We start from the raw sequence: 22,116 nt of genomic DNA, 5'->3' as shown, positions 1-22,116 counted from the left end.
GAATTTTGGTAAAAATTAAACTGTAGAGTTTAAGAGGCAAAGGATATTAACAGGATTTAACAGGACATTTTAGAGGACAATGAATAAAATTAATATCCATATCTCCTTTGGAAATAGAGCCATATAAAATAGTTTAATGGCCATCAAAATACAAGTTTGGGCTTATTTATGATAAACTGACATTCCAAGAGAGCCTGCAGATATTGAGAAAATTTTCCCTTGTAAGAAGAATATTTAGTTATCCGCATCGATGATTTGTTTTCCCATATTCAAATTCCACCATCAAGTAAACCCTTATGACTTGCCAAGTAACCAGTTTGACTTCAGTTTCTCTTATTTGTATGCAGTGAAATGGCCAAACTGCCACAGGAAGGAGCAGTAGAAAGTAGTAAGGGACCTGAATAATGACAAGATGACCGACCACTTGTACCCCTTTTTGTGGAATGCTCCAGTATTTCTGGAGGTTTTGGTTAATCTTAAACAAATTAACTATCTTAAAATAGTTTTTATATGACCACAGACCTTGTAAAACTAGTCAAGATGATAAAGTATTTAAAATTGGGATATTTATATTTTAAAAAGAATACAAATGTTCTTCACCAGAAACATTACTATTTTCTATATGAAAGACTTGCAGAGTAGCTGAGAGGTGTTTTTCAGTTATATCCTAAATAATGTTCACAACACTGCCATATGACTGGCTACAGATTATGGATAGAAGGAGGAGTGGGGCATCAGAAAGGTAGGGTCAAATACTGCGAGCAGTGATTAAGTTAGGGCTTTTGATAACTAGTAATAGTGCCCATATATATTGTCTTTCCATTCTTGTAAGTTCTGCAAACACTCACCTTCTACATGAAACACAAAATAACGTATTTACCCGGTTCGGTCTGAGGCTCATCTGGGCTGGGTAGGATTACAGTTTGGGAAGGCAGAGGTGATGTTTCTATGGTAATTGAAGGAAAGTACCCAGGGTTACTATAGCACTTCACACACCTTGAGTACAGATGACAGAACAGATGGTAACAAGTGGATTTTAAAGGAAAAAAGAAAGCAAATTGCAAGTCTACAGCAAAATAGCACTCCTACTTCTTCATAATGCATTTAGTTTAAAAGCTGCTTAGAGATGCCAGGTTACAAAATACTTTCAAGGTAAGCAATAGCCTTACTTTTAAAATCCTCACTCCACACTAGTACATCCCCAATAGTGCTAGAAAGATAGGTTCAGGAGGAACCATAAGGAGAAAAATTTTAAATGTTAAGGCATAAGCCATTCAGCAGCATTGAATTTTGTTTAACTAATGAAGAAAAGAATCAAACATGTAAATGAATGTGATGAAATGAGTGTTAATGGAAAGTATGTTGCTAGGGCAGAAGGTATAAATGGATCATCATACAAAAAATATTATCTGAAGTATTCAACGTAATACCAAGCTGGCAGAATGTTTAACATTAGGAAAAAAGACACTTTAGATTTGACAGTTTCAGTGACTGAAGTAGAGAGAGATCAAGGTCTAGATACAAAGCTGAATGGGAGAAGACACTTTTTGGACAATGGTTATGAATAGAAGCACCTAGAAAGAAAATTAACTGCCATGACAAAGAATGATGTTGCAACATGAATTCACAATGAGGGAGAACCTGGGTTCTCAGGTGATGGCGACAATGAGGGCAAAAACTGCCAGGGTGTGTCATTACCTAGCGTGATCTCAGGTGGTTCAGACACATTTGTAATAGATTCCACAACTGTATCAAAACAAAGGAGAACAATTTTAAAAAGCTTAAGATGTTAGGCCACAGTCAAGTATCTCTTTCTTGAATATCAACACACCTCATTCTCTTGAGAATCTGCATCACATTTTTACAGATAGGACAATGGATTAGGATAAGAAAAAAGAATCAAGAGGGAAATCCTATTCTATAACCCTAATCCTCCAACTAATATTTATGTTTTAACTGTCATTAACTGTCAAATTTATTATGCCTCAATATTTAGATACCACAGAGAAACCGAAATTTCTGTATTCAGAGAGTCACTTATCATTTTAATTTTAAGAATTCAAGAATTTTAGAAGCTATAGCTCTTCAAAGCTATTCCACTGTAGATTAAGTACCCCAGCTTGAACTTTCAAATTCCATGAAATGTGATACTAATTAAAAATTTTTTGAATAAAAGAATAGAAGCATGAAAACCTTTACCACCTTCAGTCTTTGACTCCTCTGGCCTGAGTGGTGCTTTGGCAGTGGAATATACATAATCTATTTCAGTTGGTGCTACGGAAGAAACAGGGAATGGCGGGTTAGTGGTGGACAGCCCATAGCACCCACTTTAATGGAACACTGTTTAATTTTAAAACAGAGGTTAATTAAGTAGATAGATTTGTGAGAATAAATAACATTTAGGTAGATTATAAAGATGACTACAATGAAGGCAGAAAATGAAGGCAGTGTGCAGTGTGGAACACATACACACACACACAATAACTGGCAGGGTCTACAGCAATTTCTACCTGGAGCAAAGCAGATAATTTAACTTCCTTATTTTTGTTTAAGGATTCTAGTGAGAAAAAGACATAGAGTGAGTCCTTTGAAAGCATGGGGATGAATCCTAAAAACAATATGAAAATGAAAAGTAGGATGTGCATATTTGTATTAAAAGTGATCAGAATATTAAAAAATGAAATTGTGCATTCACAATGAGAGGAAACTAAGCAAGGAAATTGTGAAACTTGCATAGCAACACAGCAGATACTAGCAAAATGGGCTGTATATAACATTTGACTGTCAAGTTTCACTGGATGAGCACAGGCAATACGTGAGGAGCCATGAAATGTCACAAAGCATGAGGACATCCCAAAATGACTTCCACAATGAGATGGAAAAGCACATATACCTGACTTCCCATTGGGGAACGTTATTACCTATAGCTTCCTTTGATGACTCAGTGCTAAATGTAACCGATTCCAGGACTTCAGAAACTAGCAAAAAACACAAAATGGTAAAATTGATCAAGGATGGGTTGTTGTGAGCATTGAATGAATTCATACAAACTAAGTATTTAGACAAGTGCCTTGTACCTGTAAGTGCTCAATGTCAGCTGTTACCATAATAACAATAGTACTATTAACCCTAAAGGAAACTCTAATAACCGAATTCAGAGTTTTATAAGTATTTTAAGTTATCATTAACAACCATAGAACCTTGTTCCATCAACATAAGCATCAAAACGCCATTTAGCTAATTAAGAGATACACAAAAGGAATGAAAAGAAATTACAATCCTATGTTAAAAATAAGATCTGGTGTTTCAAAATAAATGTCAGAGAGTTGCAATAGCATTGAAAAGTATGATCTTTAAAATTTGTTTTTAATTTTGAAAGGCAATAATGTTTAGGCTCATATTGTGTAAGGTGAAATTTTGTTATCTTTACTGAAGTGAGAACTTTCTCCTTCATTAATGGTCACAATTGAATGAGCATTCTTTTCACATAGCAGAGCAGAAGTTTAACTTATTACTAAAGAGAACCACAAGTCTGTAACTTAGTGAAAAATAAAGGTAAAGAATAAAATCAGTTCTTCTAAGTGGTTCTGTTGACTACTTAATCAGATATGTGATTATTCTCTAATATTATACAGAGCAAACCCAAATGAAGATAATTATTTCTATACAGTTGAATAACATAATTAACATGAAATAATGTATTACTAATTTACACCAGTATGCAATCATGGAAGGAGCATGTACAATATACAGAGTTGTTAAATGTGTATTCTTTTGTATTTTTTAATATTTGGAAATACAACATTTGGGGTATGCCCCCTGAAGCTCATGGTGTACCAGATACATTAAATAATCTATTTACCAGGTTGACTTTGTGTTATTTCTAGGCTTGGTGATGTCACTGGTTTCAAAATAAGAGTATGCAGTTCGGTGGGAGCTGAAAGAAGAGGGTCTAAGATGTCAAACTAATTATGGATAATTTATTTCACAGGTAGCAACACATAGACCTTCAGAATCACAGGGTTATGGAGAGGCAATGCAGAGTATGCATTATTTAAAGCAGAGATTGGCAAATTATGGTCCTCCCAAATCCAGCCCTCTTCCCGACCTGTGAGCTAAGAGTGATTTTTACATTTTTAAATGATTGAAAAAAATTAAAGGAAGAGTAATAATCTATGACATGTAAAAATGGTATGAAATTCAAATAAAGTTTTATTGGAACACAGCCACACCTACAAACTAAGATGATTTAAGGCATATTTACATATCACTTACATCTTGGCTTTGGTTACCTACAAGTTACAACAGCAGAATTGAGTAGCTGTGACAGACTGAATGGTCTGCAAAGTCTAAAATATTCACTATTTAACTCTTCACATAAAAAAATTTGCTGATTTGCTGATCCCTGATTTTAATTATCCTTCTATAAAAAGGAAGAGCCTATTTGAAAAACTGAGGTTCTCAATGACTACTGTATCTGAATCTATATTCCCACAAGGGCTTTCTAAGTATTTCCTACAGTATCATTAACAAAATGTTCCGTATCATCTAGGAGTGTTTTATTCTATGTTCCAGTTTGACCACCCCCTTGGGTACCCTCAATAGGTGTCAAAACTTCTTTATTTTGCTGTTCCCACCATTCCAACCACTAATTCAAATCCTACTTAATTTCAAAGCTCAACTATTCTCTATCAGCCCACATAGATCCTTGACTCCTTTAAGTATTTTCTTTCTAAAGTTTTTTACCAAACAAGCTGCTTTTGTATAAGCAAATTATCTTCTATCTAAGAAAAACTCAAGAACAGGTTTTCTTCACAATTATATTGTACTTTATTCAAGAGGTAAAACATGCCCTTACTTTTGATCTCTTCCTCTGCTCTACACCCTACCCTACTCAACTGCTAATGTGGTGCTGGGACCACAGAGGGCAAGGAAATGGTTGTTTACCTAAGACAAAGAAGCAATGCTATTTTAAAAAGAAATGAATGGAATAGAATGCTAAGAGAATTGAATAAGATGCATCTTTTGCCAGAGAGAATCCTTATGCATTTGGCTACCATATAAATCTCCAACCATGAACCTTCTTGTCCACATGAAATTGTAGAGATTCTACCTTCTCTGTTAGAGGGCACAGAGGTGTGAAATGCAAGTTAGCAAGCCACATCACTGTCACTCTTGGGGCCCAACTGCAATAGGCTGGAAGGACTCCTTAAACAGAAAACCATAGATTTTCTTGATTTTTAAACTGTGAAGCTTTGGGAAATTTAGTGTTTAGGAGAAGGATTTCTTCCCCTATGATTTGAAACTAAAGGAAGAAAATATTGAGTTGTATTGTATTTGTAGGTCTAGAAACCATCAACAGCATTGTACCTGTACCAATGTTTTGTAAAATATTAGATTTTCTTGAGTTTATTGCCTGAGTTTGAAAAATTTTACTTTACCAATCTAATTTGTTCCTTATCACTGAGGGTGTTTTAGAGACCAAAATTTGTTAATTTAAAGATATAGGTATTAATGTGTATAATTAGATACTCAGAGAGATTCCTACTTAGTAAAGGTTAAGAACCAATGTTAAACTGTTGTGGAGAATAAGGAATAGTCAAGTTCATCAATGATGGGGGAGCCTGTAACTTAGATTCACTAGAATTGACACTTCCAGGAAGCAACTTGTTTTTGGTAATTTAATATAACAGGGAAACCTCATTCCTTAAAATAGGAAGAGATTAATGAGGATATCACAAAAATCTTACAGAAAGTAAGTTGCTCGGAGAAATTTCATGGTACTTAATTATTATCATTTTATAGATCCAAATACCAAATAGAAGGCAAACAATTTGGACTTCAGACTCTTCACTGAAATCATATAATGAAATGTTAAAGGGGTTTTCATGGAAGATAGATTTCCTCAGCTGGATCCAGGGACAACTGTTAAAAGCAATAGGTAGCACCTTAATTAAGAATCCTGACTACGTAAAAGATGAAGCATGAAATAGAATTACAATAGCACTTGAAGGAAGCGGGAGAAACTCTGGCCATGACAGTGATGGAGTGAGTTTTTAATGAGTGTAAAAGCATTTAATGAGGTCACAAAAATCATTACCTAATGTTGTTTCTGGAGCTTCAGAGCTATCAATAACAGGTTCAAAGCTAGTAGCAGGAACTAACCAAAAGCAACAACATGAACACAAGAAAGTTTAAACACACATAGAAAGTCTTAATTTTTCTTTCAAAACATTAGTTTCAAATGACAATTTTTTTAAACTTCTGCATTCATAGAAAGCAAACAGTCTCTGTAGCTAGGAATAATTCATTGCAGAAGATAGGCACAACCTTTGAACTCTGCTATGAATCTTAGTATGGTCAACATGAGCCTTTCCTAGGTGTTTGATTTTCTGATTCTCATATGGAAGCTAGCTTTGGAAAATCTGTTTAGGCAATATACACAAAAAAATATGTGAAAGTAACTTGTTACATTTCTTGGAAGCTGAAAAAAATACCTATGTTTATGTACTCACAGCTATAATAAATTGATAACGTGTTTAAATGTAGATATAGCAATAAATAACCATGAGTGACTATGCCAATCTTGCTATAAATAAGAGAGACCAAGAACTTCACCCAAGAAGCAGCTGTTAACCACACCTCAATGCCTTGACTCTTAGGGAACATGAAGGCTGTTACTTCCCATTGGAGGCACTGCTTTGGGACTCCACTGGGACAGGCTGCTAGGGCTTACCCCTCAAACCATGAAATAACACATTTACCCAGTTTGGTCTGAGGTGCTTCAGGGCTTGATGTGGTTTTAGGTCTGGGACGTGGACGACGAACTCGTGATGTTTTAGGAGCTGAAGGAAGAAACGTTGGATTACTCTAGTGAAGGTGGTTTTGGAAATAAGGTTCCAGATTTTCTAAGTATGTTATATTTCCTTGAAATTTAAGACATATATTTTAAAGATGCAAATATGTTTGCCTATTTTGTTAATTCTTTTATCACTGAAGATTCTTCAGAGGTAAAACTCGCACATAAAATTAAGTCAAGAAATGAAGAGTCTTGTAAATGTCTAAAAAAGGTAAGGACTATCATCAAACCATAGTAAGTTCACACTAAGAAATTAAATATGCCCCCCTATCCATGGAACCATACAAATTGTTATGATTTAATTGGTCTAGAGAAGACATAGACATTTCCATGTCTGAAACTAAGCTTTAAATGTGAGCACTGTTTAGACAAAAGTACATGATACAAATTCAATTAAGATTACATGGTAGACAGACATTTTGATCTAAGTCCACGCATAGCTTTTAAAAACAACAGGTAACTTCTTTTTAGAGTCTTCCATACTCTTATTAAGAAGAAAAATAAAGTTGAAGAACAGCAGAGGATGACAAGATAGTCTTATGAAGCTGGTGATAATGTTATTACAATGATGATGATGACAGAATGGATTGACAATGAGCAGGAAAAAATTGTTGAGGAACACAGAATATCATTACCTAACGTTGTTTCTGGAGCCTTGGTTCTAGGAGTGACATGTTCAAGGACTGTAGGAAGAACTGGCCAAAAATAATAAAATAAACCAAAGAGATTTTAAAAATTCACTTGAAGACTAATTGCAGAAGCCAGTTGTTAAGCTTCAGGACTGAGAGAAAAGAGACACACTCTTGTTCTTTGCAAATTTGACCAAATTGTGGTGAATATCAATTAATCTCATAAAATAGGTACACCATTGCACTTTGCTCAATATCACTATGGTCAACAAGAAATTCTACATGTTTGATTATCTGATTCTGGCATGAAAGACTCTGCTGGACAAGCGTTTTACACATTTATATAATATATACTTTTCTAACTACTGGAAAAAGCATTTATCAGTCTATTTGTACTTCTATACAAGTTGACATAAATGTCTACTATTTCAATAATCGTGGGTACAATAATGAGCTCATATGTTTGAAAGTATAAGGATCAATGTAACAAATGGAGTGTGTTCATCAAAATTTCAAAGTGGTCCTTGATTCAATAAAAGTTAAGAAACTCCGTCAAACCCTGTTAGAGAAGGAGGAAGAGTCAGCCTACTCTATCACAAAAGCCCATCATTTAAACCTTCAAGACTCAGGCACATTCAAAAATTTGACCATTAACTAAAAACATCATTCCTTGAAACAAGAGATCTACCAATATAATCATATAGATACAAATTCAATAAAAAGTAACACAATCAAAAAAACATGGTATTTCCACAATTGATGAGGAAAAAGCAAGTGATGAAAATAAGGGATAGATGGAAATTCATGTTTGAAAGGAAGCTTAAAATAGCCAATGCTGTTTAAGCAAATGCACGTGATCACATGACACAGCATTGAGTGGTTACATAGCAGTTTGACATCCTGAAATCAGTATACACACAGTTCTCTTAAATTCAACAGATAACCTGACATAGAACGTAGCAAAATTGCAAGGTAAAGACTGTAATGGAATGACAACAGAGGGTATAGAAATGGTTTTAAGATGCAGGAGAACCTGTGGCTACAATGGTATGACAATGAGCAGGAAAAGCACTATTTGAAGGACACGCATTCTCATTACCCACGATTTCTGGAGCTTCAGTTCTAAAAGTACCAGGTTCAAGATCTGCAGTGGGAACTAGTCAAAAGCAAGGAAATAAACACATGTGAAAAGTCAGCAAATTAAATCTTACCAGTATAATAGTGCTTCAATAGGTATATTACAATTTGAAATTATTTTTCTGAAATTGCATACTTGATATTTAAAGATTTGGTCACCTAAAGCCAGGTAAACTTTCTTTATGAGATAGTCACAGCCTACACAAACTGATAAATATCTCAATAAAGTCAACATGATATTCTCCTAGGTGTATAAGTACCTAATTCCAATCATTGTAGAAGACTGACCTAGGAAACTTTAAACATTTTACCAAATATATACTTATGTAACTGTTATGGCAGTTGGCTTTTCTGTGGAAGCTTTAAGAAAACAGCATGTCCAAGGGTTCATCACAAGGAAGAAAAATATCTGTTTTTCTATTTCTTTAATTTTGTAGCTACATGAGATGATGGATTAAACTAAGTAAAGTTATTGTGGTCATCATTTCACGATGTACGTAAGTCAAATCATTATTCTGTACACCTTAAACTTATACAGTGCTGTATGCCAATTATATCTCAATAAAACTGGAAGAAAAGAAAGAAAATAGCATGTCTAAATAAGCATGGATACAATAAATAGCTTTTGTGTTTGAAAGGAGCCATAGAAAAGAATTAAGCAAAGTGAATCTTGTAGATCTTGTTGAGAGCTCATATTTAGAAATAGGCTGAGACCTTGTTTGAGGCAAAGGCACTCAGCAAATCAGGATAAAGAACATATAGTGTGTGATGCCCAGTAGAGCAGCTCTCTGCTCTAATCACATAAATTCCGTACCCTAGATAGGAGGGAGAGACAGTTGCAGAAGAGATCACTGATGCTTCTAGGGTCAGACCCAAACTTCTGAGTCATACTTTCAAGGATTTTCTTCAACTGCTCCTATGGACCCACCCAAACTCAGTACTATTCATCACCTCTTGGAAGCAGAACCTCCCTTATTCCAGAAGTCTGTGCTCTCTGGTTGGTCTCTACACCTTACTTTCTGTCTGTTTATCTCCATGATTTTAAGACCCAACCTCTTTCCAACTCCTTATTCCTGTCCTTCACAGACTTTTCTCTCTTTCAGCTCAGAGATGTTTATAACCCCTACAAAAAACAGCTCAGGGCTTCCCTGGTGGCGCAGTGGTTGAGAGTCCGCCTACCGATGCAGGGGACACGGGTTCGTGCCCCGGTCTGGGAAGATCCCACATGCCGCGGAGCGGCTAGGCCCGTGAGCCATGGCCGCTGAGCCTGCGTGTCCGGAGGCTGTGCTCCACAACGGGAGAGGCCACAACAGTGAGAGGCCGGCATACCAAAAAAAAAAAAAAAAAAAACAGCTCAGTTTGCACAGACACACTGCCTTGGTTCAATCTTTTAATGTTTCACGTTGAGGCAGGTTCTGAATTTGACTCTACTACAGACTGCGAAGTAAAAACAAGCCGCCAGCTTCTGTGATATCCTCACAGGTCTTGATGGGCTGTGGGGAGATGGAAGGCACTTCGTGTTTGTCTCTTGAGATAAAAATGCTTGGTTCTATTTAAGACATTTTTTTCTTTAAGAGAAGAATGGAATGGAATAAGAAAAAGCAAATAAAACACATAGTAAAAGAGTAGATCCTTGTGTAGAAAGCACAGGGAATTCAGCTGCCAGGCGCGTCTCCCCCATCATGTTTTCCTTTGCTAATGGGGAAGCAGCAGCAGGTCATTTTGTGCTTTTACCCACATGGGGCTCACAGCGGCTATCACTCCCACTACTAGCATCAAACCCAGACTCCCAAGAGCTGCAAGGACTCAGTCCTTTAACGAGAGACCCACATTTACCCAGTTTGGTTTGAGGTGCCTCAGGAGTTGGTGTGGTTTTAGATTTGGGACGTGGACGACGGGTCCGTTTTGATGTTTTAGGAGCTGAAGAAAGAAAACCTTCAGTTACTATAGAGTCTGTAGTTCAGAAGCTATGGGTAGCATGACACATGGCTCTAGGTTTCCTAAAACTTATTAGATTTCCTCATATTTTAGGAAATGTGTCTTTGTAACTTTTTAATTGGAAACTTTCACCCTTATTATAATAGTATGGTTTTTTTTTTACAAGTTAAAGTTCATTGGCAATGAGTCAATTATAATAGCGAAGAATAATTCAAGAAGTGAAGAATCATTCATAGAACTCTTGCTTGAATAAAAAGGATAAGAATCACTGCTAAAATATTATGGTAGTGGTGATAGCCAGGTACAAACTCTTTGACAGTTTACTAAAGTAAGACCATGTCATTAACTAAAATGTCAGTTAAAGAACAAATATCACAGTTAAAAAAAACAGTAGACCTTTAGATCCACAAAGAACCCTCCCTGACACCATAATAGTCGTTAGAGTCAAGAGAATTGCTTTTTAAACCCAGCTTTTACAAAACATTGGTTAAAAAACATACAAGATGACAAAAACAATTTCAGATGATTACATGTATAACAGTTGACCTGAGTTAGGTTCATGCACAGCTCTCTTAAAAACAAGGGATAACTTGTTTTAAGAGTCAGAGACTTCAATTCTTTTAGGATGAAGAATATCATGGAGTGACAACAGAGGATGACAATGTAGCTTTATGAAGCAAAAGAACCTGTAGCTTCGATGTTGATGGAATGAGTTTGACAATAAGAAAAAGCACTTACTGAGGATCACAATGTGTTATTACCTTGTGTTTTCACCCAAGCCTCAGTTCTGAATGTAACAGGTTCAAAGTCTGCAGTAGGAGTTGACCAAAAGTATTAAAAATAAACCAAGTGATTGTTTTAAATAAACTCAAAATATTTACTTCAAAAAGGATCTTACTAGTATAATATAGGTTCTAGAACTACATAGCAACTTTTAAAATCTCTTAAACTAGAAGAGTAAAAGTTGATTTCCTAAAAATTGGCCATACCTCAGTCAGGTACCTATTTCCTTATTCCTCCTTCTTTGATGATCTGATTCTAACTAATAAGCCAAAGTGGGATGTGTGGGTATTGCTAAGAACTTATCTTTGGAAAGAGGCTGAGGCCTCAGCATGATGAATCAAATTGGGTATCCCTCCAGACTAAGCGAAGAAAGAACATGCCTTCATGAGCAAAGAACAGCTTGCTGATATATACTTGATCAAATCTCAACTGCTTCATCAGGTGCCTAAAGATCTCCACCATGGGAGTCCATGGACCAATCAAGATCTAGAAAAGCTTTGACTACCACCTTGAAGTCAGACATCCTTTATACTAGTATTACAGTTAGACTTTCTCCTTTGGTTGGTCTCTACTTATATCCATTCTTTCTGATTTTATTCCTTTCCATCTTTCTACTCATCTATGTACTAGGATGATTTCAAGGCTCCACTCTTTGTAAATTTATCTTTCCCTGCTCCAAATATTTATGTCCCTAGCACATCTTGTTGGTAGCACCCAAATATCATTCTTGTATTTGCATAGATGCTGCCTAATGCCATCTTCTATTTTATTTACAAAGGAAATGCTTTTGTTCTTAACTGTCTTGCAGGTTTGAGGACTAAAACATGTCTCCCACATCTGATACATTAGCATCTTTAGAGGTATACAACTTGGAGGATACTGAAGGCACTTAGTGTTTGTCAATTTGAACTGAATATGCCTAATTTTTCACAAGAAGCTTTATTTTCAAGAGATAAATGGAATTTAATAAAATGCACAGTGACAAAGATTTTACAGAGGAAGCAAGAGGCATTCAGCTGCCCCACAGATCTCCCCCTACTGTGCTCTTCTTGCCAGCTCCACAGTGGGAACTGCAGCTTAATACGAGTTGTATCTTTACTCTCATGGGGCGTATTGGTTACTCCCCAAAACTGGGATTACTCAACACCCTGCTGGGTTAGGTTGTTGGGACTCTAAACCAGGAACACAAGTTTACCTGGTTTGGACTCAGGTACTTCAGGACTTGGATGTGGATGTGGATGAATTGTCTGTTGTGATGTTTTGGAAGCTGAAGGAAGAAATTCTTGGGTTATTACATAACTACATCAGCCATGGTTCTGGAAGCTACGGGAGGCAAAAAACATGACTCTAGATCTTCTACACCTTGTTAGATTTTTGCCTGTTTAGTTTGAGATTTTTGTCACATACATAACTCCTTTTATATCTTCTTTTACCAAAGAAGATTCTTTGAAGACAAAAATCACTTTTTAATATAAGAAATAAAGATTAGTAATTATAATCAAAGTCTCATAGAGCAGCTTGACTGGGCAACAAAAAGGTTAAGAACTGTTGCTAAATTTTAATGGATAATGAAGAATAGTCATACTCAATCTGAAGTTTATAATTTAATCTTCCAATCTTTCGTACATGTTCTAACTATTAAAATAAAAACGTATTATTACCTAAATGGAAACAAAACAACAAAATACTATGCAAATAGAAAAAAGGTAGAAATGTAGATGTGCAATGAATGGATCCTCCTGGCCCTATGAGAGCTGTTGATGACTTTATCTGTCTAGATAAGAGGGAGATTGGGATGTGTTTGAAAACCAGTTTTACCACAAGCACCGCTGGAATAAAACACAGAATGACACAATTTCAAACAGGTTACGTGGCAAATAAATATCCTAAAGTAGGGTCACACATGACTAGTTCTATTAAAAAGAACAGGTAATTTAAGCGTTTTCATAATTTTAAGAAGAATGTAATTGAATGGCCACAAAGAATAAAACTGTTGTTACATGGAGCAAGATGAAACTCTGGGTCTGACAACAAGCAGGATAAGTCTCATTGAAAACACAGTTTATCATTACCTAATGTTGTTCTGGGGGCCTCTGGTCTAAGAGTGACAGGTTCAAGGACTGTAGCAGGAACTGACCAAAAAAACAATACAGTAAACCAAAGAGATTTAAAAATACATGAAAAGTTAGAACATTCACACCCCAACAAAACTTGCTTATATATCATTCCTTCTACAGAAACAAAGAAAAAAAAAACAGAGAAGGAGTAGAGGATTGTTCTTTGAACATTTGGCCAAACGATAGTCATGGTCAGTCTTAGGCTTATCCCTGGAAATATCTTGAGTCAACATGAAATTCTCCTAGGTTTTAACTAATGGATTCTAATTGATATGGAAAACTCTGCACTGGAAAATATTTTTAGGCATTTACCTAATGTACACTGAAAAAAGAAACTGTCTTTAAAAAAATCTGATCAACCTGTACTTCTATGGAGGCTGAAAACAAGCCCTTACTGTGTTTAAGTAAACATGGATACAATAGACAGTTTATAAGTTTGAAACAGATATAAAAATTAATCATTGATGTGGACGGTGTTGGTCTTGCTAAGAGCTTGTCTATGGAAAGAGTCTGAGACCTCTGTCCAAACCATGACAAATAAAAGAGCAGGATAAAGATGGTTACTCAGTCTGAAATACTCAGTAGAGTATCTCTCTGGCCTAAGCCCAGAAAAAGTGGAAATCAAAGACTGTTGATGTCTCTCTATCAAATCTAAGCTCTTGAACCAGGTCCTCAAAATCCTCTTTCAAATGACTGGATGGATCCATCCAAATGTAGCATCATCAACAGCCAGGTTTTGACCATGAGAAGTAGGACAGTCTGTTCTAGGTACCCCCAACCACCACACTTCTGGTTCTTCTGCCTTGGGTCACATTTCCCTCCATGCATTCAAATCCTGTAGTGGGCCTAAAGCCCAAGGTCCAAGGTCCAAGTCCAGTCCACCTTGATCTTTTCCCTTGTACCATGCAAACATATTCTCAACTTTACAGTTTTAGAAATGAAATGTCTCCCACAGCTGGCATATCACCCACAGTTGGCAATATTGGTCCAGGAATTTGCAAGGTACTTACAATTTGTTTATTTACTTGAACGTAATATATTGGCTTTGCTAAAGTAAAACTGGAATTTTATAGTAAAAACTATACTAAATGTATGTCAAGACTCACACATAAAAAGAATATGGTATTCTGGCACCAACTGTATCTCACCCAGTCATGTTCTCCTCAACACCTGGTAGAGGAGACATTACTGATGATGCCTCATGACTTCATGCTTAGAGAGAATATGAGCTTGGCACTGCTTTGCGTCCTCAATTGGACAGGTTACTATGGCTCACCCTTAAACCAACGAATCACACATTTACCCGGTTTGGTCTGAGGTGCTTGAGGGCTTGGTGTGGTTTTAGGTCTGGGACGTGGACGACGAGGTCTTTTTGATGCTTTGGTAGCTAAAGAAAGGAAAGCCTTATGTTATTCTATATTGTATGGCTCTGGGTACTGAGGAGAGGTTTTTCCAAAACCTGTTAGAGTTTTTAAAGTTCCATGAATTTGTAGTTTAAAATTTTTACTCATTTTATGCCAATGCATCTTTTTTTTTTTAAGGTTGAGGGTACTTTGGAGGCAAACTCATGTTTACAGTCAAATTACTCATTCAAGGCATGAAAATTAGCACTTGTAATCAGATACTCATAGAACTTCCTCACTGGGGGAAAAATGAGAAGGACCAGTTCTGGTGCAAGGGGAGGGGAAGTTAGGGTCACAGTGAGACCCTAACTTCAGATCTGGATAATTGCCTATTTGTCAAATTAGTAATAAAACACATCATTACTTAAAACACCAACAAAGAAACAAACATACCATGCAAATAGTTTTTTAAAAATCTAGAAACTTAGATGGCAAAGGAGCTTAAGAGTAGCTGTTATTGCTGATCAGCCTAGAGAGGAAATAGATCCCAATTTGTTTGAAACTCAGCTTTAACACAGAACACTGTTCAACGAAGCACAAGGCGATGTGATGATTTCAAATGCCCCACGTGGCAGGTAAACGTTTTGAACTAAGCTCATGCCTGCTCTCCTAAAAACAACAGGAACCTTGTTTTTAAGAGGCTTCAGGGCTCTTCAAGTGAAGACAGTGGCCGAGTGGCAGTGCAGGATGATAGTGGTCATCTCGTGAAAGAGGAAAAGCCATGTGATGAGGATGGAGACTGAACAGACTGTACAAGGAGCAGCAAAAGATCTAGGCAAGTGGCACAGGGTCATTACCTAATGTGGTCCCAGAGGTCTCAGTTGTAAAAGTAACAGGTTCAAGGTCTGTAACAGGAACTGAATAAACAAGAGGTTTTTAAAAAAATGTGTATGAAGAGCTACAACATTCATGTCAAAATGAATCTTGCCAGTGTAACATTGCCTCTAGAATATTTTTTTTTAATTTCTGAATGAAGGGTGTTATGGACTGAATTGCTTCTCCTCAGAATTCATTTGTTGAAGTCCTAACTCCCAATGTGACTGTGTTTGGAGTTAGGTCTTTAAAGATGAAGTTAAGGTTAAAGGAGGTCATAAGGGTGGGGCTGTAAGCCAATAGGACTACTGTCCTTATAAAGGAGAGGGAGAGACAGAGGGATGCTCACACATAGAGAGAAGGCCCTGGGAGGACACAATAAGATGGTAGCCATCTGCAAGCCAAGGAGAGGGACCTCACGACATATTAAACCTGCTGATACCTTGATCTTAGACTTCCAGCCTCCATAGCTGTGAGAAATAGATTTCTGTTGTTTAAGCCACCCAGTCTGTGGTATTTTGTTACAGCAGCCCCAGCAGACTAATAGAAAGGGAAATCAATTGTTGTGCTCAGACTTGGCCAAACTGTAGTTAGGGACTTCTTCATCTCATGAGATAGTCATTACCTTTGGTCTCTGTTTAGCACCACAAAAGGGAAAGTTCCCGTAGTTAGTGCTTGAATATCTGAGTCTGCTATGGTAGACTTTAGGATATTGTTAGGCTTTTACTTAAGTATGTTTCTAACAACCCTCAAGAAGCACGTGAAAAACTAACCTGTACTTCTGTGGATGCTGAATAAAGAAAATATCTACTATGTTTATCAAATTATGGTTGCAGAAGAAGTTCCTAAATAACCAAGCAGCCATTACACAAATAGCCAAAAACTGTTCTGATAATCTTGCTGAGAACTCAGCTTTGGAAAGATCTTGTGACTTCTGTCCAGACAAGAAGACTAGGTAAGAGGCAACTTCTTAGTCTGTGGCATCCAGTAAAGCACCTGTCCACTCTCAGTACAGGGAAAACTATCCAAGTATGGGAAGAAGAGACTTCTGATGCTCATTAAGAACAATACTAGCCTTATTCAACTAGTGTCATTAAAATGCATCATCACCAACAAAAATGTTTTGCCTGGCACTTAGAAGAAGCAGGGACTCTGCCCCCTCTGGTTGCCTCTCTATATATCCTATGTTTTCATCTTGTTCACTCTCACCTATCCACTTGTGCAAATTCTGATGCGACGTCAAGGCCCAAACTCCTTCTCTGCTCTACTGAAGCCCACGTTGATTTTTCGCTTCTTTAAGACTTGCTATAGATGTATGAGATGAGAGAATTTGGGGTCCCTCCATCACCAGTTAGGGAAGAACTAAAGATCAAAAGCACCCATTTTGGATTATATGTGCGTTAAAAAATAAAATATATATATTTCCATTTAAAAAAAAGAGCCACTATAATCAGTCTACACTTAATGTTTGTATACCTAAGAAAAATCTTGAATTTGCAAAAACACCCTGCCCTGTTTTCATCCTCTAGGATTTTCATACAAGAAAAGCGTTTGTGCTCAACTAACCTGCAGACTGAGAAGTATAACATGTCTCTTACTAACCAGAATTGGAGAGAAGGTTATGTCTCTTCCAAACATGAACTCCTTGCCAGTTCTGAAGGGGCAAGGACTCTTCATGGTTCCCTCACTAGGGAGTATATGGGTTTACATTTTCAACCAGTGACAGGCTGCCAGGCTCCTTAAGCCAAGGGCCCTGCTTTTGTCTGGTGTAATCTCTGCTGCATCTGAACTTGGAGTGGTTTTAAGTTTGTGTTGTGAATGACATGTCCGCTGGGATGTTTTTGGAAGTAGAAAAAGATAAGTTTCTGTTACTTTAAAGCTTCTGCAACTTACAGGTTTTTGAACAGAATCTTCTTTAAATTTTCCAAAGCTTGATAGATTTTCTTCAGTTTCAGGAAATGTTTCTTTCTAGTGTGAAAAGTTTGGCCCTACTATGCTACTGTATCTTCCTTTGTTATTGAAGATACTTTGGGGACAAAGTTGACACATTAAAATGAATTATTAATTCAGAGAGTCAAGATTGGTATCTTTTAACACATTCTCCTAGAGTCCCCTGACTGCATTAAAAAGGTTAAGAATCATTTCTAAGCTATGGTGGAGATTAAGGGGGAGTCAGATTCACCTTAAGGATGGGGCTTACTATTTAAACTTATTAGCCTTGATCACATTATCTGTTAGACAATTCACTAAAAACATATTACCCAAATGTTAACAAAACAACAAAAAAACCAGGCAGATAGGGCTTCCCTGGTGGCGCAATGGTTGAGAGTCCGCCTGCCAATGCAGGGGACACGGGTTCGTGCCCCGGTCCGGGAGGATCCCACATGCCGCGGAGCGGCTGGGCCCGTGAGCCATGGCCGCTGAGCCTGCACGTCCGGAGCCTGTGCTCCACAACGGGAGAGGCCACAACAGTGAGAGGCCCGCGTACCGCAAAAAAAAAAAAAAACAGGCAGATAAAAAAGGCAGGTGTATAAAGGATGTATAAAGAAACTTCCCTGTCACAGCCTGGTTAGCATAGATCAGGATCAGGCACTCTTATAAATACATGAAATTTACCTTAACAGAGAACTCTGGTTGAGCTAAAAGCAAACTGGCTTGAAAAAAATTTTAACTGAAAAAAATTTTAATTAAGTTACAGGGCAGGAAGAAATCCCAAACTAGATCCAGGGATGACTCTCTTTAGAATAAGAAGTAACTTGCTTTATGCACATTTAACTCACAAGGTAAAGAATGTAACTAAATGGCAACAGAGGGGAATGGGCAGAAGTTTGACACTGAGCAGAAAAAGTGCTTGCTGAAGGTCAGAAAGTGGCATTACCGAATGCTGTCCCTGGAGCCTCTTTGATAGGAGTAACTGCTTCAAGGACTGTGGCAGGAACTGACCAAAAATAATAATAAAAAATGTTAAACATTTATACAGTCTCAGAGGGATATGGTGTGTCTGCACTCGGGTACCAGTTTATCACTCAGGAAGGATTGTCTCTGTACTCAGATAACTGTCCCTGAAGTTTCTCATTCTGTGATGATCCTAGTCTAGGTAATGTGCCAAAGTAGACCCTCCCCATCTTGCTAGAAACTCATCTTTGGAAAGAGACAACAAGCTTTGCCCAACTGGGGTACTTAAGAGAGCAAGATAAAGGGCAGCCATTCAGCCTGTGGTTCAGCTGTATCCTTCTGTCTCATGCCCGGGAAAGCCTACCATGTATGGATAATGCAGATTCTTACATGAAACCCAAACTCCTAAGTCCAAGAGTAAAAATTCCTTTTCAGCTGGTCCTTTGAGCCCATTTAGCTACAACAGCTTCAATAAAATGCTCTGATCAGCACCTAGAAGCTGACAGCCTTCACTGGTCCGAGAAGCCTCTGTCTCCTCTCGCTGGCCTCCACACAGGTCCTGTCTTCTGAACTTCTTCACCCCACCCTCTCGCGCCCCAGCCATCCAAATCTATAGTGATTTCAATGCTCAAGCCCTTCCTAACTATTCTGGCCCACCCTGACTGTTTCTTTAAACCAGGGGTTCACAAACTATGGCCCATAGGCCAAACATTGCCCATGGCTTGTTTTCACATAGCCCATTTCCATTTTTAAGTGATTGTTAAAAAAAAAAAAAAAGGGAAAAAAGAAAACTATACATCAGAGATTATTGGGGCCACAAAGCCCCAAATATTTACTATCTTGCCCTTTATAGAAAATATTTGCTAACTCCTGCCTTAGATCTGTACTATGACTTATACAACTTTAATAGTTACCAAGAAATAGTCTATTTGCCCAAATATATGTTTGACCTATAGCTGTTTCAGTCCACTACACACATTCAATATATAAAGGATGGATAGAATTGAATGAGAAGCCAATGAAATAGACATTTAGAGAGAAGATTCTAATTCACAAAGGGGAAGGAATTTGGCTACCCCCTAAGACCTGTCCGACTGTGTTCTGGTTGTCTGCTCTGGAGTGAAAGTGGCCGCTGGCCCTGACTTGCCCCTTCACTTTCTCTAGACCTCACAGGGATGGGCTGCAGGATTCCTCAATCAGGATCTACACATTTACCCAGTTCAGTCTGAGGTGTTTCAGGATTCCGTGTGGTTTCAGATTTGGGATGTGGATGATGAGTTCGCTGAGGCACTTTGGGGGCTAAAGGAAAAAAACTTCAGGTTAATAGAGTGTTTTTAGTTTCAGAAGCTGTGGATAGGATTATAGTTGTTATAATTTCTTGAATTGCAGGAAATTTTTCTTTTGAGTTTGAAACATTTGTCCGTATTTGATGATTGCCTCTTTTTATCACTTATATTACTGTGAAAAACAAAAATCACACAGAAACCTGAGTTGATATATCAAGGATATTCTCAGAAGGGATTTTGGAATGAAAAAATTTCCAAAAACCTACTGAATTATTGTGATGGTGGGGAAGGGGTAGGGTGACTTTACACTAATGATGGTGCTGGTAACTTCAATTTACTAGCCTTGGACATATTTTCTATTTCACTCCTTAGTGAAAAAAGACTATCATTATCTAAAATGGCAAAATAAAAACAAAATCGTGCACGTAGTAAAAAATATAGGAATTTAGATCTGCATAAGAATTACGTCACACCATAATGGCTGTGACACTATACTCAGTTTGGATCAAGGACAGACACTCCCACCCCTAACCCCCATTGATAGTGTCTGAAACTCAGTAACACAGAATGTGATTAAAAGGTTACATAGGGATGAGATGCCACAAATTCAAACGCACTGCCTTACAGATATGTATACTAAGCTAAGTTCATACTTGATTCTTTGAATAACAAATGAGTTGTTTTAATACTCTTCAATATATTAGGAAGTAATTGAATGACAACAGAGGATGACTCAGAGTCTTGTGGTAATGACAACAGAGGATGACACAGTGTCTTGTGGTTATGACAGTGGCGAAATGGGTCTGAAATGAGTAGGAGCAGATGCTTATGGACATAATGTGTCATTACCTACGGTCGTCCCTGGAGCCTCGGTCCTAAGAGTAACTGGTTCAGGGATTGTGGCAGGAACTGATCAAAAGTAAGAAAAGAAATCAAAGAGATTTTTGTGAGTGCATGAAATGTCAGAAAATTCATCTTAACAGTAAAAATAATGCTTCAAAGGGGAAAAGGGAAGGGCAAGGATGGATTACACAAAAGTTTAAAACCAAGAGGCAGGAACTATAGGGGTGGGAGGTGAGAGGTAGAGGCGGTGGGGAGTAGGGCTTCACCCTAGGGTCTGCCCACCACACATAGAACAGAGAGCCAAAAAGAAGCTGAGACCATACTCACTAAGTCCTTAGTGAAGAGAGTGGCATTTAATATAATAAGGTGAGGAACAACCTCTCAGTTTGTGGTATCATATTAAACTAAGCATCTTCAGTTCTAAGAATAGAAAAAGCATGGTCCTGTGTAGAAGTAAGATCAGTGAAGCCCACTGGATCAAACTTAAGCTCTTGAGTAGACATCCCAGTCCCCTTTATTTCATCCTATAGAGGCCCATTCAACAGGAGTGTTATCAACAAGTCATCCTCTGTCTGGTCACCAGCTTCCTTCAGCACATTCCCTGTTTATCAGCCTTTGTTCCCTCAACCCTTCACTCATCCAAATTCTGCACTGATTTTTTCCCCTAATTATCCTGGATCTTTTCCTGCTCCAAATATTTACTATATTTCTAGCATATATCATTTGTACTATTTCAGAAATTATTTTACATTTGTATACACATGCTGCCCTATGTTATTTTCTACCTGTTTATGCAGGAACAGCTTTTGTTTACAACTATAGTACAAAATGTTTGGGAAATAAAGCATAATTCCTACTTCTGATTTGTCTCACAGGTGCTAATATGGTTATGGGGATATAGAAGGGATTAATAAGAAGAATAGTGTTTACTCTTAAGAGATATATAAGGCAAGTACCAATTATGTGCACAGAATTCAGGGTCCCAGCTGGGGTAGAATGCTTGGATTCCTTAAACCAGAAACTGCATATTTACCCAGTGTGGTCTGAGGTACTTCTGGATGGGGCGTGGTTTTAGGTTTGGGACGTGGACGACGGGGTCTCTTTGTTGTTGTTAGAGCTGAAGGAAGAAAAGTTAGGATTATTATAGTGCTGGTGACTCCATTACCTCTGAATAGGATGATAAAACCGGGCTCTAAGCCTTCTAAAACTTGCCAGAGTTCTTTTGAGTGGAGACACCTTTGTTACTTTGGTTTAAAATTTTATCCTTTAATATATTAACAGGTTTTCTTTTATAATTGAGAATTCTCTAGAGATTAAAAATATTATAATTATGTTTAAGAAATGAAGATGAGGGACTATCATTTTCTTGAAAGCGTCCCTAATGAGAAATCACGCTAAACTGTGAAAGCATGA

The 22,116-nt window shown here is 37.4% G+C and overlaps 1 protein-coding gene across 1 annotated transcript in view; it reads right to left on the bottom strand.

The window, feature by feature from the left end:
- ABI3BP (ABI family member 3 binding protein) overlaps window positions 1-22,116 on the bottom strand; it is a 263,443-nt gene that overhangs the window by 73,078 nt on the left and 168,249 nt on the right. The window contains exons 29-47 of the mRNA XM_060150668.1: window positions 21,737-21,820; window positions 20,710-20,769; window positions 19,790-19,873; window positions 18,558-18,617; window positions 15,664-15,723; window positions 14,767-14,850; window positions 13,419-13,478; window positions 12,542-12,613; window positions 11,325-11,384; window positions 10,462-10,545; window positions 8,588-8,644; window positions 7,495-7,554; window positions 6,765-6,845; window positions 6,101-6,160; window positions 3,863-3,937; window positions 2,922-2,978; window positions 2,203-2,274; window positions 1,699-1,746; window positions 881-946 (exon numbers count right to left, since the gene is read on the bottom strand). Coding sequence (XP_060006651.1) covers window positions 881-946; window positions 1,699-1,746; window positions 2,203-2,274; window positions 2,922-2,978; window positions 3,863-3,937; window positions 6,101-6,160; window positions 6,765-6,845; window positions 7,495-7,554; window positions 8,588-8,644; window positions 10,462-10,545; window positions 11,325-11,384; window positions 12,542-12,613; window positions 13,419-13,478; window positions 14,767-14,850; window positions 15,664-15,723; window positions 18,558-18,617; window positions 19,790-19,873; window positions 20,710-20,769; window positions 21,737-21,820 — 1,284 coding nt within the window. The remainder of the gene's footprint in view (window positions 1-880; window positions 947-1,698; window positions 1,747-2,202; window positions 2,275-2,921; window positions 2,979-3,862; window positions 3,938-6,100; window positions 6,161-6,764; window positions 6,846-7,494; window positions 7,555-8,587; window positions 8,645-10,461; window positions 10,546-11,324; window positions 11,385-12,541; window positions 12,614-13,418; window positions 13,479-14,766; window positions 14,851-15,663; window positions 15,724-18,557; window positions 18,618-19,789; window positions 19,874-20,709; window positions 20,770-21,736; window positions 21,821-22,116) is intronic.

The sequence above is a fragment of the Lagenorhynchus albirostris genome, chromosome 5 (genome assembly GCF_949774975.1).
Source record: "Lagenorhynchus albirostris chromosome 5, mLagAlb1.1, whole genome shotgun sequence".
In the NCBI taxonomy this organism is placed as follows: Eukaryota; Metazoa; Chordata; class Mammalia; order Artiodactyla; family Delphinidae; genus Lagenorhynchus; species Lagenorhynchus albirostris.
The sequence above is the reverse complement of the archived record's forward strand: the minus strand, read 5'-3'. Positions and strand labels throughout refer to the sequence as shown.